Source organism: Camelina sativa, chromosome 12, assembly GCF_000633955.1.
Source record: "Camelina sativa cultivar DH55 chromosome 12, Cs, whole genome shotgun sequence".
Lineage (NCBI taxonomy): Eukaryota > Viridiplantae > Streptophyta > Magnoliopsida > Brassicales > Brassicaceae > Camelina > Camelina sativa.
Window position 1 is genome coordinate 6,639,953 of NC_025696.1, and position 26,510 is coordinate 6,666,462.

The following is a 26,510-nucleotide window of genomic DNA, read 5'->3' on the forward strand; positions in this document are numbered from 1 at the left end:
AAGTGAGGATTTTTTTCAACAAATGAAGACTTCGTGATTTAAATCAACGAAAATGATAACTTGGGGATTTTAATGACATTTTTTACATATTTTTAAGCCAACAATAATTAAACGAGGTATTTTTCTTCCAACATAAAAAGATGAGGTATTAAACGTCCAAATAAAAACTAGATAAGGTATTTTTCGGCTTTTTTCCCTATATATCGAGTATAGTAACCAGCAGGACTCCTTATGTCCTTCAAGTGAAGGGAGGAAGTTAATCGACGAAGTTGATAAGATGTGAGTATGATTCTCCTTTATTGCTGTGGCCTGTGACCACTATGAATCTGTGCAGGTTTGATCGTGCATGTTTTATGGCAACATCTCAATCATCGGTAAGGTCTCAAATACGAAGAATTTAAGCCAGATGGCAAGGATTCAGCCTTGAGCAAAGTGCTGATAAGTTTATCGAATAGGCAAGATTCTTCTTGTATAAACCTCAATGCCATGAAGCTCTGCACTCTTTCTGGTAACTTCCGTACGTGGATGATTTATGTCTTGCTGCTGACTTTCTGCAGCATGCAAGGACCTGCTTAACTAGATGTAACAATATGTGGACGATGAGTTATGGTTAAGGGCTTAAGGCAACAACTAAGTAAAGAGAAATCGTAAGATTGCATGAAAAAGGGTCTTTGAAGAGCTTTTTTAAAAACTGTTGTAGGAGTTAAAGAAGACACCCCTGCTTTATGGACTTGAGGAGTGAGGACAGCCTTAACTTTCTGACGCTTTGGGATAATCTTCTGCTCTTCTTCTTTACCATTACCCAACAGAGCAGGAGATGACAATGGTGATGAAACAGGCTCTTCACCCGCCTTTAATTGTCTTGAGGTAGAAATTCCCTGTAAACATAGAACTTCAGATCATAGAACAATGAAGTAGGTCCTTGAATTCTCTCCAGATGCATGCATAGTTCCGAAAGATGAGTCTTTTCGCCTAATTTACACATAGATAATACAAGTAGTCATCCCACTAGCATACACTCTCACTTCCCTTTATTTCAAAATTCGAATCGTAATGTAGAACTCAGGCAACAATAATAAAAGCAATCAGTTTGCTATTATCTAATTACAGAAGCAAATTTCTCAAAAGAGGAAACCAAGAAACTCTACACTCTAATTATAAAAAGTATTACCAGTTGCTGTAGGTGTGATGATATAGTGTCTTGAGGAGTAGTTTGGTCTCAGAAGACGCTGCAAGTAACCTAATTCACCAGCAAACAAAAAAACTCAATCATCACTCTCACTCAACTCAAACCACAAACACACTATACCAGAACAAATCTAAGATAACACCTCCTACCACTACAAGCACATCAATTTCAGAAATGATTTTACTTTCTAAACTCAACGGTATCAAAATGGTAGGTAACATTCGCTACCTTGTGAGACAGGGTATTCCAAATTTCCGAGTCGAAGAGTAATTTGCTGTAGAAATGTGATTGTTCTTCACTCTTCTACCAACTTGACGAATAACAGTTTTTAAATTCCTCTGCCAACCCGCCATTGTTTTCCACCCAAAACCCTCTTTTAAAAAATATCTCTGCTCGCTTCTTCTTCAGTAGTAAACGTGGACGAGGGAGATGAATCTGAAATCCCCTGAAATCGGGTCGGTACCGTGGCAGGGTACTATTCTACCACTAGACCACTGGTGTTATGTTTTACAATTCAAGACAAATACACTTTGATGTCTCATAATATTAAACGACTACAATCCAAATCTCAGTGTAGAACTACAACCTCAAACAAAATATACTGTTTCATGCAGTTTTTAGTCAAAATTCATACAATCTTATATACATAAGAATCACAGAACATGTATAGTACAAAAATTCAATAAAAATAACTCTCACGCTAGTTAGTTCCTCACCGTCCATGAATAATGGAACCATAACTTTGGAAGGAATTAGAATAAGCAGACGAGTTCCTCACATCTTGGATTGTGGGATGTTGTTGTTGTCTGCTTCCCTCACCAGTTTCCAACAAGTAAGAGCTCTTCACTCTCTCCAACAAGCTCATTTCCCTTTCACCACCATCCTCCACTAATCTCCCTTGTTCTAATATCTGCACCACTTGTCTCATCTTCGGACGCACTCTCGGATCAGGATGCACACACAACAGTCCTATTCTCAAAGCCATCTCTACTTCTTCGGTCTTGAACCTTCCATTCACCTTTACTCTCTCGTCTAAACCATCAACCACTTTGTCTTTCTCCATTAGTCTCCATATCCATTCGACTATCCCTTCTCTTCCTTCCTCTATTGGTCTCCTCCCACAAACTACCTCCAACACAAACACTCCAAAGCTATACACATCGGTCTGAGCCGATGCTCTCCCTGTCTTAACCAGCTCAGGCGCCATATAACCTGCTGTTCCAACAACATGTGTCGTGCTAACCATCTCTTTACTAGTGTTCTGCAACTTAGCCAACCCGAAATCACCTACCCTCGCGTTCATATCCTTGTCAAGCAACACATTGCTTGACTTTATATCTCTATGTAACACCTTTGACTCCCACCCTTCATGTAGATACAACATCCCTGAGGCCACATCTCTTATCACTCTCATCCTTTCCTCCCAATTTAACATCTCGTTACAATCAAACATCCGCTTATCTACGCTACCATTCTCCATATACTCGTAAATCAATACCAAACTCTCTCCTCCTTTCTTAGACCAACCTTTTAGTCCAACTATATTCTTGTGCCTTAGCCTCCCTAAGCTCGAGACTTCGGCCAAGAATTCACTCGTCCCGCTAACACTCTCACGAGGGCTCATCATTATTCTCTTAACCGCCACTTCTTTGCCTTCCAACACTCCTCTGTACACCTTAGAATTCCCTCCGTATCCGATCATGTTCTCCTCCGAGAACCCTTTCGTTGCTTCCAAAACGTCTTTGTATTGCACTCTGTGAGGCCAATACTCTGTTTCCCAATCTTCCACGTCTCCTTCTAGTCTCTGCCTTCTCCGCCNACTATCCCTTCTCTTCCTTCCTCTATTGGTCTCCTCCCACAAACTACCTCCAACACAAACACTCCAAAGCTATACACATCGGTCTGAGTCGATGCTCTCCCTGTCTTAACCAGCTCAGGCGCCATATAACCTGCTGTTCCAACAACATGTGTCGTGCTAACCATCTCTTTACTAGTGTTCTGCAACTTAGCCAACCCGAAATCACCTACCCTCGCGTTCATATCCTTGTCAAGCAACACATTGCTTGACTTTATATCTCTATGTAACACCTTTGACTCCCACCCTTCATGTAGATACAACATCCCTGAGGCCACATCTCTTATCACTCTCATCCTTTCCTCCCAATTTAACATCTCGTTACAATCAAACATCCGCTTATCTACGCTACCATTCTCCATATACTCGTAAATCAATACCAAACTCTCTCCTCCTTTCTTAGACCAACCTTTTAGTCCAACTATATTCTTGTGCCTTAGCCTCCCTAAGCTCGAGACTTCGGCCAAGAATTCACTCGTCCCGCTAACACTCTCACGAGGGCTCATCATTATTCTCTTAACCGCCACTTCTTTGCCTTCCAACACTCCTCTGTACACCTTAGAATTCCCTCCGTATCCGATCATGTTCTCCTCCGAGAACCCTTTCGTTGCTTCCAAAACGTCTTTGTATTGCACTCTGTGAGGCCAATACTCTGTTTCCCAATCTTCCACGTCTCCTTCTAGTCTCTGCCTTCTCCGCCTCCTCACAACGTAGAAACAGAGGAACCCAATAACAGAGAGTAATAACACAACACCACTAGAGACCCCAGCAATGAAGCCTTTAGACTTTGAAACAGAGTCATCTGGCAGTTTAAAAGAAGGAAGATTCCTAGTGATCAAAGCATCACCAATGGAGAAATTGGAGTTGCTAAAACTCCATGAAAGAATCCTATGGCTCTGCACTAGCTGTCCTGTGGATGCGGTGAATCCAACGAACATATCATCAAGTAACACCCCAGTAAGATTCAAGGGTATGCTTATGAGTGGTCTAATGGGTTTCCTAGTGCCAGCTCTAGCCATAGTTACATTGATGGCTGACCCATTAAACTCAATCCACGCCTGGTAATTCTCACCACTGTTAAGCCTCAGCTCCGTGAATCTCTCGCCGTCTCTACCTCCATAGAAACCAGCAACTTCAGAAGAAACAGAGTTGAGGGAATTGACGTCGACGCCGACGTGGTTGTCGTTGATGTCGTTGAACTCTTGGTTAGCGAAAACATCAAACTCTACGGCGAAGATTCGGTTGTTAGTTGCGCCGTTATTAGTCAAGTTGAAGAGGCCGAGATGTTGAGAAGAACTCGCGGCGGATGTTTCGGAGAAAGGGAGGAAGACGAAGGCGAAGCCGTGGCCAGGGGAGAGGTGTTTGTAAGGAGCCATGGAGAAGATGAATGATGTAGCGAAAGGTAGAGGTACGGCAGAGGCGGCGGTGGAGATTCTTGAATGGTATAGACCACGTCCAATGGAGAAGATGGTTTGGTTGGTGAGGGTGAGGATCGACGGAGGAGAATCAACGGTGGCGGAGCCGACGAGTAGTGTGTTGTTGGTGGTGAAGTTTGAGTTGTAAACGAATTGGATGCATGAGGTTGATCGGAACAAGAATTGTGTTATGAAGAAGAAGATAAAAATAGAAACTTTAGAGACCATGGTGAGAGACAGAGAGGTCTTTTGGGTACAAGTCGTGTCGTTTTGAAAGAAGTATATGGGAAGATGAAGAAGAACAAGAACAGCTTGTCAGAAACTCAAAAAGAGAATTATTATGTTTTTCTTTTGTGACGGTGTCTTTTATATATTCAAAAGAGCCAATTATTCAAATAGATGGTATGAACTGGAAAGGATCCATTCCAAGAGTCAAAATTATTAACAGGATAATATATTTGATTGACAAGATGGTGACAAACAAATAAAAATACGCCACAATATCAGCCGTGATAATTTGGTCTTTTGTAAATTTTGATAATTTTCCTATGCATTTGGAGTTTTTTTTTTTTTATTGTATTTTTCTTGATGCGAGCCACTTGGAGTTAATGGTGAAATTGGACTTGGTATTTTGCTGTCAACATTTATGGGGTATGAATGACCTTATTGGTCAAAGAAGTCAGCTTTGAAATGTCAATATATTCAATTCTTTCAAACATAATCGCACATAACTCGAATTATTCGTTGTTAACTGTAAGCATCATACAGTACTAAAATCTAGTCAAAGGCCTAACAGTAACTATCAACTACTTTCTTGAATTGTTGAATTCTTGGTATCTCTCATTTCATAATTAACTTTAATGTACATGATCACATTCAACTTTACACTAAAAAAACATTGCAGTCCCATATTCTTCTTTTGAAATGTAATGTGTGTTAAGTAATGTCGCTAACCCACTTGGTTTATAAAACGCTACGTTTTTGAGAGATGAGCCAAAAGCACGAAAAAGAAAAAATGGACACAGAGCTCTCCAACTGTCAGTTTGCAGGAAAAGGCAAAGACTTTAACTGGACCGCTAAGACAAAAGGCACGTGAAGAACACTACCCAATAAGCAAGAGCGTGCTATTCACGTTACGACAGATTCGACTAGGGTTAAGTAGAAGCAAAAAAAGAACGTTCGATCACTTTCCTTTTCTCACAATTCTTCACCGCAAACACTCACCCCCAAAAAAGGAATCATAAGAAGAAGAAGCTATAGACAAAAGAAGGGTATTTTACTATTTACCCTAAACTTTACTTTACCAACCACAGACACAGAGACACAGAATCATAAGATCAGATCTGGTGGTTTCAAACAATGGCGGACAAGGAAGAACAAGAGACGATGACCTCGTACAAGCTGTTTCTGAGAGTTATAAGCAAGAGAAGAACATGGGCCTGTCTGTTTCTTGTGGTCTACGCGATCCTCTTGTCTTCTTCGTGGAATTCGCTGAATTCGATAGTGAATTGGTACGGTGATAACCACCAGACGTCATCTGGTTTGCCTGCGCTTTACGCCTCGGTTCTTTTAGGTGCTGTGTTCGGAGTTCTCTCGATGGCGGCGGCGCTGTTCATAGCTGTGCCGGCGATCGTTGTGATCTGGATATCGGTGGTGGTGTCGATGGCTTTCGCTGGGAAATCGAGGAAGAGAGTGGTGATCGAAGGGAGGAAAGTGACGAAAGAGATCGCTGGTTTTGTGTTTAGGGTTCTTCTTAAAGAAGGAAACTTCGTGGCTCTTGTTTGTGCTCTTCTTGCTTACTTCGTCTTCTTTAACTCTTACTCTTTCACTTCTTCTTGATTCAATTTTTATTTTTTGTTGCGTTTTGTCATTAACGAAAACATCTTACAACTAATATATCCAAATCGATCTTTAATTTCCTCGTTTAATTTTTTTTAGTTTTAACAAGATTTGGTGGTTTCTTGAATCTGAAAAATATCGATCTTCTTTGTTGGATTGATGTGTGTGTTTTCTGATGATGTCAGATCGAATGCTTCCACGTCACAATACCGACACGTGAAGTTATTTGTCACTTCTTTTGTTTATTTCTTTTAGAGGAACACAGATTCTTCTTTTGGTCTCTCTGTTTGTCGGTCGTTCTCTGTCTCTGTCCGTAGAAGAGAGCTTCTCAAACTCTGAACTATAATATGGTGTTGAAGGCCTTTTTTGGTGGGCTTACCGGTTTTACCATCGATAGCCCATTTGTTGTAACTTCCATAGATTAATGGAGAACTGTTTAGTGAAAACGTTAGGTATATTGGTTTCACTAATCTTGTTCCTGAAGTTTTTGGTCTCTTAAATTTCCTAAGCCATGGTTTTATAGCTTTATTTAACAATTGAAGTATTTGAAAAAGTCTGAGATGACTCATGCTAACTTGATATATTATATGGTACTAACAACTAGATCATTTGTCAACATTTTTTTAATATACTTTTAAGACGTTTAAATTACTTTGTATAACTGAATTTTATTTTTTTCTTGTCAAACAACTTATATATGATTTAAAAGATGACAATGACCCAGAAACTATGAAACATATATATTGTGACAACAGAGGAGAAGATAAATTGTACTTGAAGGAGGAAGTGCACGTGATTAGGTATGGTCCAGAGTCCAGACTAAAGTTGTTTGGTGAAAGCTTATAACTAAGTGATGAGTTTCACCTATTCTTCAATCTTCATCATGTAGCATTAATAACAACTGTTAGAACCGTAGAAGGTGCCCAATCCAAGTCAAAGGATAGTTTATAAAACAAGTGAGCGAAATAATTATGCATATTTGACAAAAAGGATATATATGTTGAAAACATGTTACCATATTCTTGATCTATAATGAATATAATTCTCAAGAATCTTTTAGTATTGTCTTAGATTTTGTTTGCATTTCTCTTCACGTGTTATTCAATCTCGTTGCTTATGTTCAATAAAAATCCTTTACCATTATATTATGAATGACTCTACAGTTCCGGGTGTTAAAGAAAAAACTAGAAAAGCGTCACCGACAACATTCAAGAATATTTTACTTCTGTCTATTATTTAATTATATACCGCAGTCCACACCCTTTACTTGTAAACTTGTCGATTAGTTAACAATACATGTCGGCAAAAAAAAAAAAAAGTAGTTAAGAAAACATTAGAGAAGTACAAAAGCGGAGACGATTGTGATGAACTGGTTCACAAATTTTGTTATCGTAATTTAATATTTAGTTTTGGCTAAACTACAAGGATAAAAATAAAATCTTTCCACAAATGTAGTTGTCATGCTTATCTATAGTATATGCTATCTACCATCATATTCATTATAAAAAAAACGTGGGCAACACCTCGAATGATTTCATTTTCATCAAAGAGACATAGATATATGTAGGGATGTTGTCGTGGGTTTAAAAATCCAGCCCAACCCAATTGTGGGTAAACCCGTGGGTATCCGAATTATTTATCTTATGTGATGTATTTTGCATTTTATATTATATATAATTTTATCTTTAACTTTTTGATACCAAATGTGATTTATATTATGTATTTTGTGTATTTTACTATATCTGTAACAATTTTCAAAAATTTATAATTTTATATAATTTAAATAAAGAATAGCAAATATATTAAAGAGTTTTGTTTTAAATAGATAAAACAAAATTTATTATTATATATTAGATAAAACTAAAGTTTTGTTCATAATTTGCTTATTTCATATTAAATTTAAATAAATATTTAAAAATGAGAATTTGCATTTTTAGTAGAAAAATGACATTTTGCAGTTTTGGCAGAAAAATATGACTTTTTAGTTTTGGCGGAAAAACATAATTTTATGGCTTCGGTGGGAAAACGAAATTTTGCAGTTTTGGCGGAAAAACGAGATTTTACGATTTTGGCGAGAAAACGAGATTTTGCGGTTTTGGCGGAAAAAACGAGATTTTACAGTTTTGGCGGGAAAACGAGATTTTGCGGTTTTGGTGAGAAAACGAGATTTTGCGGTTTTGGCGGGAAAATGAGATTTTGCGGTTTTGGCGGGAAAACAAAATTTTACGATTTTGGCGGGAAAACGAGATTTTGCGGTTTTGGAGGTAAAACGAGATTTTGCGAGTTTGGCGGGAAAACGTGATTTTGCGGTTTGACGGGAAAATATAATTTTGCTGTTTTGGCGGGAAAACGTAATTTTGCGGTTTTGGCAGAAAAACGAGTTTTCGTGTTTTGTGTTTTTGGTAGGAAAATGTGATTTTGCGGGTTTAGTGTAGGTGATTAGACTTGACAAAAAAAAAGTATAGGTGATTAGAAAGAAAAAAAAACCCAATGGGTACCCATAACTGATAGGGTAAACCCGTGTAAGACTTTATAGTTTTGGGTACCTGCCCATTTTTAACCCATTTAATTTCTTAGAAAAAAAACAGATCCCAAAACCCAGTTTTAAGCATGGGTTTCGGGTACCCACTGAGTTTTTACCCACTTTTAACATCCCTAGATATATGTTGACTCTATGCAGAAGCTATGTCTGAATGAGTTGGTAATAATAGTATGACTTAGTAGTAAAGGGAATGATATTGTAAACAGTATAATTTCAGAAGTGAAAATTATGAAAAAGGGTTCATAGTTAAGGTATTCACGTCACATGAATGAACAACAATGAACATTTCTCAAAAGTCTGAAGTTGATGACACTCCAACGCATGTGACCTGTTTTATATACTTTTTTTCTTAGAGAATTCAAATGTTTTGTTAAGTCTCCTTTAGTTTTATTATGTCTTATAAAAAGTTAATTTCTGTGCTTTCTTCTCTTCTTTGGTAGGTCAATTTCTGTTCTTTTCTCTTCAATTACTTACTTATTTTATATATACATCAGTAGTTAAAATATCAAATTTCTAGGAAGATACTGTTTTTATAAGTAATTACAATTTAACAAAATCATAGTAACTTTTTGTAGAAAACAAAAAACATCACTATATGCCTTGTCCCTTTTGACAGGTAAAATCCAAATACCTCTTTGAATTCTTTCACAAAAGATACACATCAAATTACTTCATTGCAAAGAAAAAAAAAAACATAGTATTACAGAAAACTACAGTAGTTTGGGGTCCATTTTTTTGTTTAATATATAAAATTTGTGTAGAATAAACACAATTAAACTAATCCAAATACAAAGATATATAGAGATCTGTGTCTCTGTGGTTTCATTCAATTATTCAATTCATAAATATATTTTTCTGCCATTTTGTTTCAATTAGGAGCCATTTTTTTTCAAATCTGGTCAATTTATTATTAAAGGATTTGCAATTTCCATCTGGGTTTCATAAAAAAGTTTGGATTTTGCGACTCATCCACTGAACAAAGCCTCAGACTTTTTTTCTTCTGGGTGGCCACCGACTCTATTCTGAGGATTGAAAAAACTTCTGGGTTTGTGGGAGAAGGGCATGATGGTGGCTGCAAGGAACAGGCCAATGCTACGAATCCTAGGTTTTTTCATATGCGCAGCTTTCATCTATCTCACATTTAGGGATTTGTGGTTGAATCACAAGAGGAAACCAAAGTTAGGGTTTGTGAAAAGGAACGGAACTCAGTTCGTTGTTGATGATATGCCTCTCTATGTCAATGGGTGGAACTCGTATTGGTTCATGGCTCATGCCGTTGATGAACAAAGCAGAAACCTTGTCGGTGAAATGCTTGAAGCTGGTGCTAAAATGGGTCTCACTGTTTGTCGTACTTGGGCTTTCAATGACGGTGGTTACAACGCTCTTCAGATCTCTCCTGGCCGATTCGATGAGCGAGTCTTTCAGGTATCTTTTATCTTGTTTCCCTTTGAATTAAGCGTCTGTGATGTGTCTCTTGTTTTAATGGGAATTTGTATAATGTTTGGTTTAGGCTTTGGATCATGTAATAGCAGAGGCGAAAAAACATGATGTTAGGTTGCTGCTTAGCTTAGTGAACAATTTGCAAGCTTATGGAGGGAAGAGTCAGTATGTGAAGTGGGCATGGCAAGAAGGTGTTGGTCTTAGTTCTTCCAATGATTCCTTCTTCTTTGATCCATCTATCCGCAGTTACTTCAAAAATTATCTTAAGGTAAATGGTCTTTTGCTGCTGCTATGATTCAACATTGGAGAGCAAGAGCCTATATGAAGGGTTAAAGATTGAATTTTTATTTTGCTGATTTGTTTCAGGTTCTGCTCACTCGGAAGAACTCAGTAACTGGAATAGAGTACAGAGACGATCCTACGATTTTCGCTTGGGAGTTGATCAATGAGCCACGATGCACTACTGATGTCACTGGCAAAACTCTCCAAGTGAGTCCCTCCATTTCACCTAGAATCAATCATTCACATTGTTTCTTATTCTGCAGATATGTTAGTGTGTTTCTTTGTGGGATCACAGGACTGGATTGAGGAAATGACGGGGTACATTAAATCGATTGACGACAAGCATCTCCTCACAGTAGGCTTGGAAGGTTTCTATGGTCCTGAGAATCCAAAACGGCTGACTGTTAATCCAGAACAGTGGGCCTCTACGCTTGGATCAGACTTTGTTCAAAACTCTAATTCCTCAAACATCGATTTTGCATCTGTTCATATCTACCCTGATCACTGGTAAGTCAGCTCTGGAACAAAGAAGCAAGATTATGATTTGACTGAGCAGTTCCTACAATCTTACTTTGCTACATATATATGTATGGGCAGGTTTCATAATCAGACCTATGAAGAGAAGCTAAAGTTTGTTGTGAAATGGATGCAATCTCACATTGAAGATGGGATGAAAGAGCTAAAGAAGCCAGTTCTATTCACAGAGTTTGGACTCTCGAACCTGACCAAAGACTACGAACCATCACAACGAGATAAGTTCTACAGAATCATCTTCGATGTAGTTTACAAATCAGCCAAGAGAAGGAAAGCAGGAGCAGGGACATTGGTGTGGCAGCTATTCATGGAAGGCATGGAAACGTTTGGTGATGAATTTGGCATTGTTCCACATGAACAAGACTCTATCTACAAACTGATGATCGAACAATCTTGCAGGTTGGCTAAAGTTACAGGACGTCGTAATGAACATAAGTTGAAAAAACTTTGTTCTCACAGACATTGAGAGAGAATCACTTGTAAAAAAACTGTTATCATTTTTTTTCAACAGTGAAAATCTGATTCTCAAATTTTGTTGTATACAAAGAATCAATCAAGTTACTTTGTTTCGAATTCATGGAAAAAGCAGAGAAGTTCATATTTTATAAGCACAAATACAAAAAAAAAAAGACTATACTACTCTTCAGATCTAAACACTACGTAGAGATTTAAGAACTACGCTTAGCCAATCTTGGTGATGTCCTCGTTGAACTCGTCTTGTTCACTTTCTTCTTCTTCTCCTTCAAAATCTTCTCAACCAATTCCGATTTTATCGATTTCTTGTTCACTTGGGGATTGTTATCTTCAGCGACTTTATCAAACTCATCAGAGAGCTTTCTCCTGATACTAACCACACCTTCGTCTTCTTCAGATCCGACCTCTTCATCATCAGAATCGTTCAGATCTAAGTATCTCCTTCGTTTGACAACAACGGGAGGCGGAGGAGGAGACTCAGAACCAGATCTCTTCTTCTTCTTCCTCTCAGAAATACCGGATTCGAGTTTGACAGGGGTAGATTTCTCAAGCTGAGCACGGAGCTTGTTGACGTTTCCTTCGATTCGGCCTTGGAGACGGAGACGAGTGAAATTGAGACCACCCATGGACCAGTGAGCGTCTCTCGCCCATGTGAGGAGAGGATCTAGAACAGAGAGCGGCGGATCAACACGGCAAGAGTTGAACTTGGGATTATCGAAGAAACGAGGTCGGGGGAGCCCGTTGCCGTAGAACTCAACTGGTCTGATGGAGAGATGTTTCTTCACCGGCGTCATCATCTTATTGATTTTATGGAAGAGACAGAGATTGAAAGAGAAATTGAGAGAGATCGAGAGATTGAGAGATGGAGGATGATGAGTTAGTGATTGGAGATTGGGGGAATTAGGGTTTATATTGAAGATGAGTTTTGGCGGGTGTGGTTTAGTGGCGCCAGACTCTAACCGCGCTGCTTGAAAAATAAAAACTTTGCCGCCTCTTCAATTTTTGCTTTCGCGCAGTTCTTTTCTCAGTTGATTTGGTTTTAAGGATTCGCGCAAATCTATTTCCTTTCATGGGATATGCTTTTTTTATTTTATTTTTTGACAATCATGCTTTTTTGACTTTGTTGGTATAGAAATATTGATTTCATAATTATCAAATTAAAATTAGAAGCTTGCCCTTTAAAGAGTATTTTCAAAAACATTTATGAACGAGATTCGATATAAACCAAATCTGCGATCAAACACAAAGCTGCTCTCGATGCACACAAGATTGAGTAAAAGATAAGCAAGCACTCATCACAAGGAACATTGAAAGTAAAAAACATACACATAATAATAGGGCTTTTTAAGAAAACGTAAATTGAGTCGCTTAAGAAGAATACACAACAGACCCAATCTATTGGCCCCAATAAAACTAGGGCCTTATAGAGTAACTCAAGAACAAGGGAGGACAAAGCACAGTTTTTATTGTAAAAACTAAAAAGATACAAGTAGAGAGAAGGAAGAGAGATTATGAGACTTCATCACCATCCTCCTCTGGGAGGCCCTCCTGAGGACTGTCCACTCAATCTGTCTAGTAGGGCGTTAAAGTCGATGGGTTGGCCACTCTCCTCCATCCGCTGAATCACGGCCATCACATGGTCTCCTCTGAACCCCATGCTCACTAGCTTCTCTATCAGTTCTCCGTATTTTGATCTCATCACAGGTGGTGCACCAGTGTTACCGCCACCTGCCTGGTGAGGCTGGGGAGCGTATCCACCACCTTGTGGACCTTGCAAGTAATGGGTCTGTTGCTGTTGCTGCTGCTGCGGTTGAGGTGGTGTGTATTGCATTCGCCCACCTTCATACATGGCATTGGCATACCCGGCAGAAGGAGGAGGAGGTCCTGATTGTAGATACCCATCGCCTGTCTGGGGGCTATAAGACATCTTTGTCTGCTGCGGAGCCTGTGGTGGTGGTGGTGCACCGTATCCGTAAGCTTGCATAGACTGTTGTGGAGGTCCAGAGTATGGTGATTGCATCTGCATGCTGCTTGGCAACGATTCTACAGGGGATTGGTTGCTTGGTGGTGCAGGCGGGTATGTTTGGTAGGTTCCACTTGACGGTGGTGGCCTAGCCTGTGGCTGGGGAGGCCAGTTTTGCTGGTACTGCGGGAATGACTGAGTTTGGGCTGAGCTTGGGTGGGATGGAGCAGGAGGTGGAGGCATGTACTGACTCTGTGCTGGTGGTGCTTGAGGTTGTGATGGTGGAATGGGAACAGGTGCAGGTGCAGGTGTGTTTTGAAGCTGTGGAGGAGGAGGAGGCATGTAATACTGCTGCTGCTGTTGTGGCTGCGGCTGCTGCCCTGGCGGTTGTGGGGCTATTTGGTGAGGCAAAGCAAGTGCAAGCTGCTGGTTGTGTGGATCTGATGTGTTCTCGCTCTTCTTAGGCTCTGGAACAGGAGTGGCTACTCGATCCTCACCATGCTGAGAGTGAGACGAAGAAGATGACTCTTTCTGCACAAGTTGAAGCTTTGCTAGCTCTTTCTGAGTGTCTGCTAGCTCCTGTTTATCTCTGAGAATCTGGACTGACCTATGCACCTACAACAACAGAACATATATCATGGTTATCAAACTTCCAATGCTGATCATAGTCCTAAAATTTAAAATTAACAGAAAAAAAAAAAAGGATTCATAAACATTGCAAAACACACAAACCTCTTGAAGATGTTTGTCCAAAGATCTAAGCTTGACATCAGCCTCCTCGTGCTCATGAGTCAACTCCGATCTCATTTCCCCAATTGTCTTATCAAGGTTATAGCAGTAAAGTTCAAGCTGAGACAAACGTGAGCTGATACCTTCAAGAAAACGCATCATGTTATCAGCATACTTCTTCATGGTTCTTTCGACAGTGTCAGTAAGGTCTTGGCTCAAAGAGTCCTCCGGTGGGCTGTAAGAGCTTGTCGGAAAAATCGAAGACCTAGCCATCCTCGTTTTATGAAACTCCTGCAAGCAAAAACATGAAACGACAAACTAACTCAGTAATCATCATCATCAATTTGAAATACAATTTGCTCTTCCGGTTCAAACAGAACCTAGCTACTCATCAATCACAATCTATCTAGCAATCATATACCAAATCGAAACCCTAAAATTCCCAAATACCAATGATTGAGCAAAGCCTATAGACTAAAATTACAGAACGGGAAGAAGAAATAGGTAAGTGAGTTCACCATGTTTGAAGCAGCGATGGAAGGATCGGAGTGAGGACCATTAGAAGAGTCCTGGTTGGTGTAGTCGGAGCAGAGGATATCATCGGAGCCAAAATCGAAGCCTTTAGATCCTGAGTTGACCCGACCCGAAGATCCAGACGCCATTTGAATCCGAATTCTTAGAAAAACTAAGATCGAGAGAGAATTAAAATCAAAGGAAATCTCGATTTAGAGATCAAGTCTTGGGGGAAAAGCAAAAAAGAAAGAAAAAAAAAAGGTTGCTTCTTCGTTCTCTTCGAACCTTTGAGAAAACGCAAGCAGGAGAAAAACGTTTTTTTTTGGTTTGTTTAATTACAAAAAGAAAAGAAAAGTCCCAAGTGGAGAAAAAAAAAAAATGGAGTTGTTTAGTTTTCAGACTCGAGAGAGAGAGAGAGAGAGAGAGATAAGGATGAAGGAAGAAGGAAACAGCCAAACCGACTTTACTCTTTCTTTCTTTATTCTTATTTATTCTTTTAGTCCCTAAGGATTTTAATGGTTTTGATTTTGCCCCTTTTGTTTTAGTTAAGATAATTACATCCTTTGAATTTAAGAACTACGTCGTTTCGCTGGCGCTGTGGTTTAATATTCTCTAGGTATATATATTCTTCAGTTGGTTATGTGTCGATGAGCGTTTGGAGAGAATCTCTTCTCGACTTCAAAAGGCGTATGGAAGATCTAGTTCGTAGAAGAAATGAGGGAAGTGAGGCATATAACGTTTCATTCTTCAGCATTTCAAAAACGTTATGTAAGAAGAGCCAGTTTCCTAGAAGAAATTGATGAAATGAGGCGTCTCGGACTCACAGATCATGGAGGTGTCGATCAGAAAACGCTGATAGGACCTGAATGAAATGGAGATTCGATTTTGGCTGAATGTGATTACATAGTTCAGAAGGGATTTGAGGACCAGAGCTGCTTTTAATTTCATGATGCATTGAGGTAACTTGGAGGAACACCAAGTTTTGATTGATATAGATGAGAAAGGAGTGTTAAGGGATTGGTTTTGATGTTTATATGGGGGTCTCTTGTCATCGAATTGAAAGTGACAGACGAGACGATATAGTTTTGGTGCTCTTTGATTCCATAGTGACTATGTGCAGGAAACTAGCTTCTCAACGTTGACACTATTCTTCCTTGATATCTTTATGGATAGCAAGGTTACTGTTTGGAGAGTCTCTTGGTCTTGTGTAAGCCTAGCAAGTAGCATCTTATTTGTCTTGTCTTGTCTAATCTCAGCATCTTCTAGGCATTGTCTCCTGCTTGTTTTTGGGATCTATAGTAACATTGGTCAGCTAAACTTTTCTGAAGAACATATTCTAGTTATCAGTTGTATCAGAAACATGAACCGGTTATGATTGGACGTACACCAAGAGTGGTTTTGTTGGATCAGGATGATGTATCTTAGCATCTGCATATCTGTGACTCAGAGATAGTTGGGACAAACTCTTGTAAAGAACTTGTTTGAAGCTGTAATGAAACTAGTCCTCAGGATTGCCCTGTTGCGTTACTTACAATGAGTCCACAACATATATACCCTTTAAATTGTTTCGTTCTTTTCTTGGACATCTTTGTAAGATCTTATTCAACATATTGAACTCCTCTGGGCAGATATTCCACATTCACTTTGGTCAGAAAATGTTTTTACATTCTTTTATCTTGATCACATTTTTTTGGGGACACCAAATATTTTACATTTAAGAGTAGAACAAGTTGTTTGGTTCTTGGTCTTGCGGCATGATCAAATGATTCACGTTAAGATACGGATATGGACCGAATAAGTTTTTTGGCCGGTGAGAAAAGTAAAAGATAGATATGTGGACAAGATTATGAGAATGCGCAAACGATAAAGTAAGTCCTCCAAAAGTAAAGTTTAATTATTAAGAAACCCATCCCTACAGAAAACATAGCCGCAAAGCGCTTTTTATTTGTATCCATACATCTTCTATGAAAACTTTAGTAATTAATTAACAACTTAATTGGGGGGATCCTATACGCTACCATAAGATGCTAAGTAGTACGATAATGTGTTTGTTACCATGTCAGAGTTTGATGGGTTTAAAACATTTCACTACTCTGTTTCTCTCTTCAAAAATAGTGACCGGGCATAATTTATTGCTATTGAGCATAGGCTGTGTCAATTGTCATGTCTTTATCAAAGAATAAATGTGTTAACACATAGTATTAAATTTGACACAGACAACATCTCACCAGAAAACCAACATGGATTTGTTAAGTTCATATCCACAATTTGCATATGGGATTAGGTTCTCAAAAGACAAAAAATAATCAGAACCACTTGTCCAACACCCTTGTTCCCCCGTCGTACTATTAGTGTCTTCAACCTTATCTTATGAACATTTCATTTTCTCGAACCTTATCTTATGAGGCATAGAATAGCAACAGTAAATAACGAGAAAGAAGATGGGTATACTTGTCCAATACAAGAAAGCTGACTTCTTTACTACATGCTCAAAAAAAAAAACACCAACTCACAGTTGCAACAATTGTCCGGACACGTGGGTTACTTTACCAACCAACGATGGACCCATTTTCATTTAAACAGATCAACCAATCATGTACCTCTCTGTGTGGTTCTAACTTCAAAGGTCTCAAAGTACATTTATTTTTTCCAATTTCTCATAACAATTCTTCTACTAGAAGGTAAATCTTTTTTTCTTTCTAAATTACGATTACCAATGATCTTAATCGTAATTAAACACGATGAAAACATACTTAAGATACATGGGAAAAGGGCAAAATGGTATAGATACGTAAAAATGGTCAACTAGCATTGCGTATATAAACCGTCGGCTATAGAAAGCAAACACCTCAATTTTTTTTTCCCACATTTTTCTCTCATCTGTCTACGGTTGCAAATTTATCTTATTTAACACAGAAACAATAAAAAACAGAGTCCACGAGTTTGGGATAATTTTGTTGACCCGAGACATGAAGAAATCTGGAATCATTGTTGCTGCCTCAATCTCTGTTGCTGCTTCAGCCACCGCTATCTCTGTTGGCTCTACCAACACCTCCGTCTCCTTCTCTTCCCCGGAATCTAATCATTCCCGTCAGGTAAAACAAAAAAACAGAACCAATCTCTTTGTTTCTCGGTAGCATCAACGTTCCCTCCTCTGTTTTTGCTCTGTTTCATCAAGTACTCTTACAATAAGTAATCTCAAACAAATTAATTGAATAACAAGGTTGGATAAGAGGTTTTGTTTTCATGGATTCGGAAGTGTAACGAGTTATGTATATTCTGATTAGGATTCAAAGGGAAAACAGAGGAAGAAGGAAGGTTCAGAAGATGGAGGAAGTGACAAGTTTGCTCCAAGGTTTGATGGGTTACGATTCATCGAGACGCTTGTTACTGCTCACCGATAATCTTTGCATTGTTCTCATTTGGAATTGTTTACCCTATTGATCTACAACAAAAAAAAAATTACTGATTTTTTAGTGTTTCGGTGCTTTGGATTAAAGTGTTACTGTACCCACCAAGACAAGAAGCATGATTTATGTTTATGAGGAGTTCATGTTTCTATTTAATTACTTTTTCTTGCTAAATTATATTCTACTGACCTTTATAAGGCCTTGGAGATTATTTAACTCAGCCCATTTATGTTCAAACACACATGTTCTTGATCCACAAAAACATGTTGTTGAATGCTAGTTGTATCATGTGTTTGTAACAAACGGTTTTATTTACTTGGCGCAACCAAAGAGTTTTAGGCTTTGGGGACCATCCATAAAATATGTGCTCACACAACAACTAACTTGACATATATATAAGATTGTAGTTTATATATAACTCATATCTTGACATATATATAAGATTGTCTTTAGAAGAGGCAAAACAAGATAAAAATGGTGATTAGCAATGCAAGTCTCGGAACAAGAGGGATCAATGCATGGGAAGATGATGTAGTGGGCTTGACGTCGGTGCAATCGAGGCCTTCTTTGCCTTCTTTGCACATATTAGCGAATATTCCAGGAGGATAACGACCGTAGAGATTGATGTAGCTGAACATTGTGGAAGCACAATCTGTCTTCTCATCGTTAAGAGCTTCCGCGAATGGGCAAGCAAAGTCCTTGAAGGCTGAGCAGCATACCTTGGCCGGATAATTTGGTCCTTTGCATTTACTCGTTATGACTGTGTAATTCTTGGTCGCAAAATCTTCTTTGCACGCTGTTAAAAATGTTATAAACGCAATCATTGACCATGATTTTTAAAACACACAAGATTATGATCAGTATGATACAAATTTGTGGAAGTTAATTACTTACTTGCCTTTGCCTGAAGAAGGGCTCGGCTTGTAGCTTGGTGTGACTCAAGTTTATTATCAACTGCATGCACATAGAAATATCAGATTTTGTCATAACAAATTTAAACAATATTTTAATAAACAATATTAAAGAATTGTGTAAATTACGAGAGATGTGGAGAGACAAGGCAAATCCAGACAAAAGGAGGATTGAGAGAAGAGAAACCAAACAATGATGAGCAATCTCCATGTTTATGTTTCCTCCTCCTTTTTTTATTTCTCTTTTGTCACATTTGATTTTTTTTCTTTCTAAACTTCTTTGCTTTTTTTGTTTTTTCGTGTTTCCTTTAAAAGTTATAGGAGGAGAGAAAAATGTTGCGGATATACCGGATCATTGGTTAGAAGAACCAATAGTATGAATCAGTTCATGCAAAAACAAAGTTACCGTTAACTAATTTAATCCATTGAGAAAAACCAAGAAATGTCATAGAGAAGTTTAATACTACAGTATAATTAATTTTGGTTCAACTACCAATGGCTGATATCCATAATAAACTGGGAACCGCCCATTTCCTTGGCTCAGTTCTCCGGTCCGGATCGTTAAATGCAACTTGCTCCAATAATTTCATATGATAATTTGAATACATTATCACGAACGTGTATATATCATTATAATATTCATATATTTATACGTTTTCTAAAAATAGTATTTGTATATTTACAAGTTACAACTGTATTTAACCCCAGATATAGAAAGCTAGCTACAACTGTATCCCAATTTTGTTATTGTCGTTTTTAAAATGATAAATGTATTTTCTCGGGATGTTTTGTCAGTCAATCGAATAATCTATCTATCTTACATTTATATTAACATTTTTGAAGTACATTTTGTGTTATGCCCTTTAAGTTTTGCTTATTTAAATTTGTATTTACAAGATTAACCCCTAAAAAAATTCCATAAACAATATTGCAGAGAAACTCAAATACTAAATTTTCTTAAATCGACCAACATTTGTTACATTTATATTGCCATAATATCTTAACAATATCTATACATTATGATTTTTCCAAAAACAGCTCTACCCATTAAAGTTTTAATCCCATAAAATCACCAAAACTATCTTTAGAGATTTTGTTTGTATAGACTTTCTATAGAAATTTTTGCTTTACATATTTTGATTGTAAAATGTAGATTTAGTCATCTACATTACTTGACTTGAGGTACTTAGGGGTTTGATTCCTCAGATTTCTCACATTATAATAAATAAAACTAACTAATTATCCCGTGGTGTTTCTATAAATTGAAGTACATTTGGTGTACTTTAAGTGATACTTATTTACAAAGTTAATCCTTAAAAAATTGCACATACAAACAGAATCAATTAGATTCCCAAAATGTCTCTACAAATTTGGTTTATAATTTCCTAAAACAATTTATATATTAAGAAATTTATTACACTTAATAACATATACCAAAAATATCTATACAATATTTTCTTCTTTTAAAAACTCTAATATTCAGTAATAACTATATTGTTTCATATGAACAATTAAAACTTTAATGGTTATTAATATGCTGATAAAAAATGTAAAAATAATTATTTTACGGGTTAAATCTAATAAATTAGAGTATTTATAATATAAAAATTAATATGTGGTATACTGCATAATAACTTTTATGGATATAATTATTTCACGGGTTAAATCTAAATAACTTTAAACTTACGGATTAAATTTAAAAACACTAAAAATTTAAAAATATAATAATGTAAGAATAATTCTTTCACGGGTTAAATCTAAAAGCAGTAAAAATTTATATTTTTATAACCATAAGGATACAGTACAAATGTAACATTAGTATAAATAAAACTAAATAATTGTCGCGTGTCTGTGGTATACAACTGATCAAATTTTATAATTAATTAAAATACAATTATACAATCTTAAACACTAATCAAAAGAAACAAAATTAACAAACAAATACAATTTTTAAAAATTTAATATTTTTTTGTTGTAAAAATATTGTCCCGCGGGTTAAAATCTAGTTATGTAATGTAACAATAAACAGCTAGGGTGAAAATTATCTTTCTACTCTGTATCGGTTTGATGAAGTAAATTCTTAGTTTCTTTAAGTCTTATATGTTAAAACAAAAAAAAAATAGGTAAATGACTGACTTTATATCGAAAAGATTTTACCATTGTCCAACACATGGCTGCATGATATCTACATTCTACATTATTGATGTTTTAGATGAAAAAGCATATTGTTCATTTTTTTTTGTGAATTAAACCGAGATTTTGTTTTTACGTGCTTTGGTATATCGTTTTCTAAAGAAATACTTTTCACAATAATGAATATAGTGAAATTACGTAAGTCGGACGCAACAAATAAGTGATATAATTTTGGATGATTATATAATTTGCGTAATTGCTCATGATAAAAAGAGAGTATTACAAACGAAACTGTAATTGATAGTTTTCCTCTAAAAAATAGTACTCGTAGACTACAAATTTATATAGTGCTATAAGTTATTTATTCAAAATTATAAAAAAAATTAAAATGTGATAGTATATACTCCTATATATAGCACATATAAACTCATCTAACAACCTTAATTAAGCTTCATGATCATAATCAGACATAACAGTGACGAGACAACGTATACGAATTTAAGGCAATGTTTTACTATAACTGGATTTTTTGGGGTTGCCTTCTTCTGCAATTAATATATATAGTATATGTGGAATATTAAATATGGTCTGGTGACACCAATGGCTCCTTTTGCTTCCGTGACGTGTAACCTAATTATCTTTGTGGTTTATAAACTATTCAACCATTGGTTGAATATGACCTTTAATTAAGGCTTTCATTTAAACTTTTATCATTCTCCTCCTCATATTCCAACTTTGATTAAACAACTTACCAAAAAATTCCCATTGTTATTCATTCAACACCTAATAATTACAAATTCTGAAAGTAAGGCACCGAAATAAGTAGAATTTTACAAATATTACATGATTTTTGTATGATGGTGTAACGGTGCAGCCATGGAGCACCACGTCATAGAGCTTTGGGCAGTATCTACTGTTGTGTTGCCAGAAACAGAAGCTGCCAACTTCTTATCTTTTTTTTTTCAGAGCCAAATTCTTATCTTGTGAAATATGATATTTTTTTATGGGGGAATTTTGCAATATTATTATTTTTCCCCCTATAAAGTCATGGTCCATTGGACTCATGGGGACATTTACCATATTTCCACTTGTTTTTTGTCAACAAAATTCTATTCAAACTGAAGAATTAATTTTCTATAAATATACTTAGTTGTGAATATATTATGGTTTATATTATCTTGTTTACTTTTTTAAAACGAAGCTGATCCGTTGCTGACCTTTTCATAAAATATAAAAGACAGAGGCTGGAGAAAAAAAAAGAATGGCGTTTCGTTACTTTATCTACTTATTAGTATAATTTTAGGTAAACGTTTCTTCTCCTGATTTTCATTTTGCACCTTACAAAACAAAAATAATACAAATAATTGTGTGTGTGTGTTTGTGTATATTATAGGGTCTCGTGCTTCTGCACCACCCTCGATCTAATATTCTTCTTACCCATTCTGTGCTTCTCTCTAAACCCCAAAATAAATCATTTCCTCTGTTCTCTTCTGGCCATTGTAGCATAAACCAATACAAGCTCTCTCTCTCTCTCAAGTTTCCAAAGTCTCTAAAGATCCATCGGTGCTTTTACAATCTCTACAACGAGTACGTCTCTTTCTTGTTTTATGTTGTTGCGTGTGTGTATATATAAAGACATCAAACTAATAGATCTGCACTTTTTTTGAGTTACTATTCAAGAAAGATTATTTTTTGTTTTTTGGTAAACTGTATCAGTTCATAGATCATCATACGACTCAACTCTTTTGTAGATGTGTTTTTATTAGTTTGTTAACTTATTATCACTTGTTTCTGTTTCATCAACCACTCCGTTTCTTTTTTATTATTTGGCTTTTTTGTTTTGTTTTTCTTATAAGATAACGTGTTGTAGGATTTAAGTGAAAACAGAGCAAAGCTTTCGAAACCGAAAGTGATTAATTAGGTCAAGTCTTCATAACTTCAGCCTGTCAAAGAATAAGATCCTTACCTTCTTTTTGTTTTTCTAATCCTTTACTTTACGTTGGTGTGTTAAAATAAGTTTAGTTTCAAGATCGATCATGATATTTGTATATACACAATTCTCTTAAGATCTATATAGAGTTTAGTGTTTTACAAATTAGGTGAAATCTCATTAAATAAGCAAACCACTGAGTGAATGTGTTTTTGTCTTGTGTGTTTCAGTAAAAATGGAGATAGAGAACGAAGACAACACAACATTAGGTGATTCTGGAGGAGGAGACTTCGACTGCAATATATGTTTGGATCAGGTCAGAGACCCGGTCGTGACTTTATGTGGCCACTTGTTTTGTTGGCCCTGCATTCACAAGTGGACTTATTCCTCCAACAACTCAAGACAACGCATCGATCAATACGACTGTAAGAGGGAACCCCCGAAATGTCCCGTCTGCAAATCCGATGTCTCCGAGGCTACCCTTGTTCCCATCTACGGCCGAGGACAGAAAACTCCACAGTCCGGTTCAATAGTACCAAACAGACCATCCGGTCCGGTTTACAACGTAAGAACAGGGGTTGGTCAACGTTTAGGTGAAGGGGAGAGTCAACGGTACATGTATAGAATGCCTGATCCGGTGATGGGTGTTGTATGCGAAATGGTACACCGGAGGCTATTCGGTGATCCGTCTTCAAGCAACGTGGCTCCTTACCGTGACACTAATGTCCGGTCGAGGCGACGAGCAATGCAGGCGGAGGAGTCACTAAGCAGAGTTTACTTGTTCCTACTTTGCTTCATGTTTATGTGTCTATTTCTATTCTAATTATAAATATACATATGTGTATATATATACACCAATTGGAATCAGTATGCATATATATGTAATAAGAGTGTGTATGTGTATATGTGTAAGAGTTGTTGATTCCTTAAAATTGTATAATGAGCACATTAATAAAGTCCAAATAAAGTAACGACACAAATTGGCTTGCTTCTCTATGCTCGATTTATTTATATGTGGATATGTGATGATGTGATGAGAAGATGAGAGAGCGTGGGTGAAAAAGGAGGCTTATCTTCAACTCAAGATAGATCTGTGCACCCAAAAAGATGATAGTGGCATTAGAATGCGACACAAATGATGTTGTTTATGGTCGGATTACGATCGTTTAAAACAAAAATAAATTTTTAAAATAAGAATATAAGGGAAAGGGGGCCCCTAGATTTGATTGATAACGGCGTATTAATACTGTAAGATAGAAGAAGTAGAAACTTTTAATTTCAACTATGTGTTTTGGTACGAGTCTTTCTTTATACATTAAAAACGTTGCCAAGAAAAATTGGTAAAGTGAGTGGATTGGGATTGGAATTAGCTGGTTTCATTAAAAGCATAGACTAGTCTGAGATGAGTTATGGGTTTAGGGTCTGCACGAGACAATCCCTCATTCACGGGATCCATTTTTTTCTAACTTCAAAAGTTGCAATTTAGGTTTTTTAAAATGTTCGAATTTTTCTTGTCGGTATCTAACGACCATAATAGAAAAAAGAGTGAAATGGGCTTCAAAGTAGTAATCAATCAGAGATAGTAAACAAAGTAATTGTAAATTTACAGAGAACTGTAAAACGTGAGAGACGAAGCCCTTATTTACATAGGAGGAAATGAGTTGTTTCCTACATTACAACTCCACTCGGTAGAAACGAACCAGCTTCATCATCTGTACCCTCTCCTCCTGCATTTCATCCACATTTTTATATTTTCATTTACCACCCAAGTTAAGACGATCAAAATGGTCCAATTTGTGGTGCTATAATATTTACCTGAACCGGAACCTGACCAGACTCATCAGGCTGCTGCGGAAAATGAAATCCTGTTGAGCAATTCTCCAACCTCTCCGGATTTTTCACCCATGCTTTTCTACCTTCGCTCACTTTCACCTGGAACCTCCATGTCTACCAAATCATATACAAAAATATGTAACGTTAGATTCAAACACGTTAAGAAAACTGCTCTTTGAGATAGTGGAGTGTAGCACACATATACCTGAGAAAGCGGAAACGTGTCTCTCTCAATCACACCTCCTTCAATGTTTATGCCGGTACCTTGGCATTCTGGACAGAACACCGAAAATATTTGCCAGCTGACGTCGTTTGCCAACTGATTCCACTTCACACCAGTCTGACCATTATGCTTTGTGCATCTCTTTTTGCCTTTTCCACTCACCATCTTGCTCCCAAGTATTTCACTCTCACAGAAGAGAAACCAATGTACAACACAAGACACGTGAAAGAGGTGAAACGCCCCCAAGAGGTTTCTGCTGCCGCACACAAGATTTCCTGTCTTTAAGTTAAGTATTGCTGCCGCATCTTTTCCTGGAAGCATCTTTTGCTTACAGACTTCACATATTCTTTCTGAAAATATCCGCTGTTGTCTCCTCAGCTCTCGTCTTACCGTTCTGTTCTTCACGACTCTCTTGCTCATGAGACTATCATCATAATCAGCAATTAGAGCTCTTGAAGAGTTTGAATTACGACTTGAAGAAACCTCCTCAGAAGAGTCATACTGATTACACAGAGAATCACTGGTGTCCTCAGGATCCGAAAAAGACTTCTTTCTCTTCCTGCAACTGTCCTCGCCGTTACATGATTCTGGCGACTGACTAGATGTGAGAAGTCATGTGCATTGTGGTAAAACAATCAAATCGTGGTTCCACTTTCATAATTATAATCCGGCCTGAATGAGAAATAGTTATAATCTATTTGCCCCACCAAAGTTAATACAAACAACAAAAACAGAAAACCTAATTTGTCATTAGTAAGCTAAGGTGGTTGTTCGTTACATCATACAAATTAGCGCAAAAACCGTTGGTATTATTATAAACCGTTGGTAGTATATTTTCATATATTTATAATGAAATGATTGATGCGGTGTGCACACGAGATTGGCCATCAAGATTTCGTTTGCGTAATATATCCTTTACTCTATTCAACTTTTTTTTTGTTTATTCAACTACATTACTCTATTCAACTACATTCAATTATACATATAAACATTACTATATAGTATAAATGTTACTGAAAAAATTAGTATTTGTTATCTTCGTAACCAAATAAACATCAATAAATGAATGAAACATATCTATAGAAGAATTGAAGATTGAGTCAGGTCTGAGTCTCTCTTAACGGATTCTTATTCTCTACCACAGAATCATGCCGGAAATTTTCAACGGTCGAATCTTTTAAATTACGAAAACACCCTTTTAGGTCCCCTCCTGACAATGACACGCTGGATCGTGCGAAATCGACGCCTTAACTGTCGGTGGGGTCCGACTCCTAATGGCATCTTACCGTAAATAA

The 26,510-nt window shown here is 37.1% G+C and overlaps 9 protein-coding genes across 14 annotated transcripts; 4 read left to right on the plus strand and 5 right to left on the minus strand.

Annotated features, from left to right (window-relative positions):
- LOC104730517 (probable L-type lectin-domain containing receptor kinase VII.2) lies at positions 1,745-4,820 on the minus strand. 3 transcript variants are annotated; one of them, XM_019233425.1, is made up of 2 exons: positions 3,602-4,820; positions 1,745-2,864 (listed from the first exon to the last, which is right to left on the minus strand). In XM_019233425.1, exons 1-2 carry the CDS (start codon positions 4,685-4,687, stop codon positions 1,902-1,904), a joined length of 2,049 nt encoding a protein of 682 aa, XP_019088970.1. In that variant the 5' UTR covers positions 4,688-4,820; the 3' UTR covers positions 1,745-1,901. The 3 variants fall into 3 exon arrangements, with proteins under 3 accessions (XP_019088970.1, XP_010447995.1, XP_010447994.1); XM_010449693.2 differs by having other exon boundaries at positions 1,745-2,299; positions 3,037-4,820; XM_010449692.2 differs by having other exon boundaries at positions 1,745-2,997; positions 3,735-4,819.
- On the plus strand, positions 5,444-6,436 carry LOC104730520. The gene has a single exon (XM_010449694.2). The coding sequence runs from the start codon at positions 5,819-5,821 to the stop codon at positions 6,296-6,298; it is 480 nt and encodes a 159-aa protein (XP_010447996.1). The 5' UTR covers positions 5,444-5,818; the 3' UTR covers positions 6,299-6,436.
- Positions 9,622-11,699, plus strand: LOC104730522 (mannan endo-1,4-beta-mannosidase 5-like). Its single transcript, XM_010449697.2, has 5 exons — positions 9,622-10,265; positions 10,351-10,548; positions 10,647-10,769; positions 10,858-11,069; positions 11,160-11,699. The coding sequence occupies exons 1-5, from the start codon at positions 9,903-9,905 to the stop codon at positions 11,560-11,562; spliced, it is 1,299 nt and encodes a 432-aa protein (XP_010447999.1). The 5' UTR covers positions 9,622-9,902; the 3' UTR covers positions 11,563-11,699.
- LOC104730521 lies at positions 11,646-12,581 on the minus strand. Its single transcript, XM_010449696.2, has one exon. The coding sequence runs from the start codon at positions 12,365-12,367 to the stop codon at positions 11,765-11,767; it is 603 nt and encodes a 200-aa protein (XP_010447998.1). The 5' UTR covers positions 12,368-12,581; the 3' UTR covers positions 11,646-11,764.
- On the minus strand, positions 12,885-15,181 carry LOC104730523 (vacuolar protein-sorting protein BRO1). The gene is made up of 3 exons (XM_010449698.2): positions 14,781-15,181; positions 14,266-14,553; positions 12,885-14,148 (listed from the first exon to the last, which is right to left on the minus strand). Exons 1-3 carry the CDS (start codon positions 14,922-14,924, stop codon positions 13,093-13,095), a joined length of 1,488 nt encoding a protein of 495 aa, XP_010448000.1. The 5' UTR covers positions 14,925-15,181; the 3' UTR covers positions 12,885-13,092.
- On the plus strand, positions 17,508-18,334 carry LOC104730524. Its single transcript, XM_010449699.2, has 2 exons — positions 17,508-17,870; positions 18,063-18,334. The coding sequence occupies exons 1-2, from the start codon at positions 17,745-17,747 to the stop codon at positions 18,177-18,179; spliced, it is 243 nt and encodes an 80-aa protein (XP_010448001.1). The 5' UTR covers positions 17,508-17,744; the 3' UTR covers positions 18,180-18,334.
- On the minus strand, positions 18,516-19,361 carry LOC104730525 (GPI-anchored protein LORELEI-like). Its single transcript, XM_010449701.1, has 3 exons — positions 19,226-19,361; positions 19,080-19,139; positions 18,516-18,981 (listed from the first exon to the last, which is right to left on the minus strand). Exons 1-3 carry the CDS (start codon positions 19,305-19,307, stop codon positions 18,635-18,637), a joined length of 489 nt encoding a protein of 162 aa, XP_010448003.1. The 5' UTR covers positions 19,308-19,361; the 3' UTR covers positions 18,516-18,634.
- On the plus strand, positions 22,327-24,153 carry LOC104730526 (E3 ubiquitin-protein ligase RMA2). Of its 4 annotated transcripts, XM_010449703.2 has the most exons (3): positions 22,338-22,532; positions 22,623-22,816; positions 23,390-24,150. In XM_010449703.2, the coding sequence occupies exon 3, from the start codon at positions 23,395-23,397 to the stop codon at positions 23,980-23,982; it is 588 nt and encodes a 195-aa protein (XP_010448005.1). In that variant the 5' UTR covers positions 22,338-22,532; positions 22,623-22,816; positions 23,390-23,394; the 3' UTR covers positions 23,983-24,150. The 4 variants fall into 4 exon arrangements, with proteins under 4 accessions (XP_010448008.1, XP_010448005.1, XP_010448007.1 ...); XM_010449706.2 differs by lacking the exon at positions 22,623-22,816 and having other exon boundaries at positions 22,327-22,532; positions 23,390-24,153; XM_010449705.2 differs by lacking the exons at positions 22,338-22,532; positions 22,623-22,816 and adding an exon at positions 22,831-23,150 and having other exon boundaries at positions 23,390-24,153.
- LOC104733254 lies at positions 24,703-25,827 on the minus strand (the record flags this gene model as incomplete). Its single annotated transcript, XM_010452847.1, has 3 exons — positions 24,703-24,886; positions 24,975-25,106; positions 25,198-25,827. Coding segments are annotated over 3 exons (816 nt in total), but the record flags the coding sequence as incomplete, so codon positions are not given.

What these genes read in the sequence shown, in the direction of transcription:
- LOC104730524 (XM_010449699.2), top strand. Translation starts at nt 17,745, where the DNA reads ATGAAGAAATCTGGAATCATTGTTGCTGCCTCAATCTCTGTTGCTGCT. An exon ending in AATCTAATCATTCCCGTCAG is followed by an intron (nt 17,871 to 18,062) that starts GTAAAACAAAAA and finishes TATTCTGATTAG; the next exon opens with GATTCAAAGGGAAAACAGAG.
- LOC104730520 (XM_010449694.2), top strand. Translation starts at nt 5,819, where the DNA reads ATGGCGGACAAGGAAGAACAAGAGACGATGACCTCGTACAAGCTGTTT.
- LOC104730525 (XM_010449701.1), bottom strand. Translation starts at nt 19,307, where the DNA reads ATGGAGATTGCTCATCATTGTTTGGTTTCTCTTCTCTCAATCCTCCTT. An exon ending in CTTGTCTCTCCACATCTCTC is followed by an intron (nt 19,140 to 19,225) that starts GTAATTTACACA and finishes ATGTGCATGCAG; the next exon opens with TTGATAATAAACTTGAGTCA. An exon ending in CCTTCTTCAGGCAAAGGCAA is followed by an intron (nt 18,982 to 19,079) that starts GTAAGTAATTAA and finishes CATTTTTAACAG; the next exon opens with CGTGCAAAGAAGATTTTGCG.
- LOC104730521 (XM_010449696.2), bottom strand. Translation starts at nt 12,367, where the DNA reads ATGATGACGCCGGTGAAGAAACATCTCTCCATCAGACCAGTTGAGTTC.
- LOC104730526 (XM_010449706.2), top strand. Translation starts at nt 23,395, where the DNA reads ATGGAGATAGAGAACGAAGACAACACAACATTAGGTGATTCTGGAGGA.
- LOC104730523 (XM_010449698.2), bottom strand. Translation starts at nt 14,924, where the DNA reads ATGGCGTCTGGATCTTCGGGTCGGGTCAACTCAGGATCTAAAGGCTTC. An exon ending in CCATCGCTGCTTCAAACATG is followed by an intron (nt 14,554 to 14,780) that starts GTGAACTCACTT and finishes TTTTGCTTGCAG; the next exon opens with GAGTTTCATAAAACGAGGAT. An exon ending in TGGACAAACATCTTCAAGAG is followed by an intron (nt 14,149 to 14,265) that starts GTTTGTGTGTTT and finishes CTGTTGTTGTAG; the next exon opens with GTGCATAGGTCAGTCCAGAT.
- LOC104730522 (XM_010449697.2), top strand. Translation starts at nt 9,903, where the DNA reads ATGATGGTGGCTGCAAGGAACAGGCCAATGCTACGAATCCTAGGTTTT. An exon ending in TCGATGAGCGAGTCTTTCAG is followed by an intron (nt 10,266 to 10,350) that starts GTATCTTTTATC and finishes TGTTTGGTTTAG; the next exon opens with GCTTTGGATCATGTAATAGC. An exon ending in TCACTGGCAAAACTCTCCAA is followed by an intron (nt 10,770 to 10,857) that starts GTGAGTCCCTCC and finishes GTGGGATCACAG; the next exon opens with GACTGGATTGAGGAAATGAC.
- LOC104730517 (XM_019233425.1), bottom strand. Translation starts at nt 4,687, where the DNA reads ATGGTCTCTAAAGTTTCTATTTTTATCTTCTTCTTCATAACACAATTC. An exon ending in GATACGGAGGGAATTCTAAG is followed by an intron (nt 2,865 to 3,601) that starts GTGTACAGAGGA and finishes GGGAATTCTAAG; the next exon opens with GTGTACAGAGGAGTGTTGGA.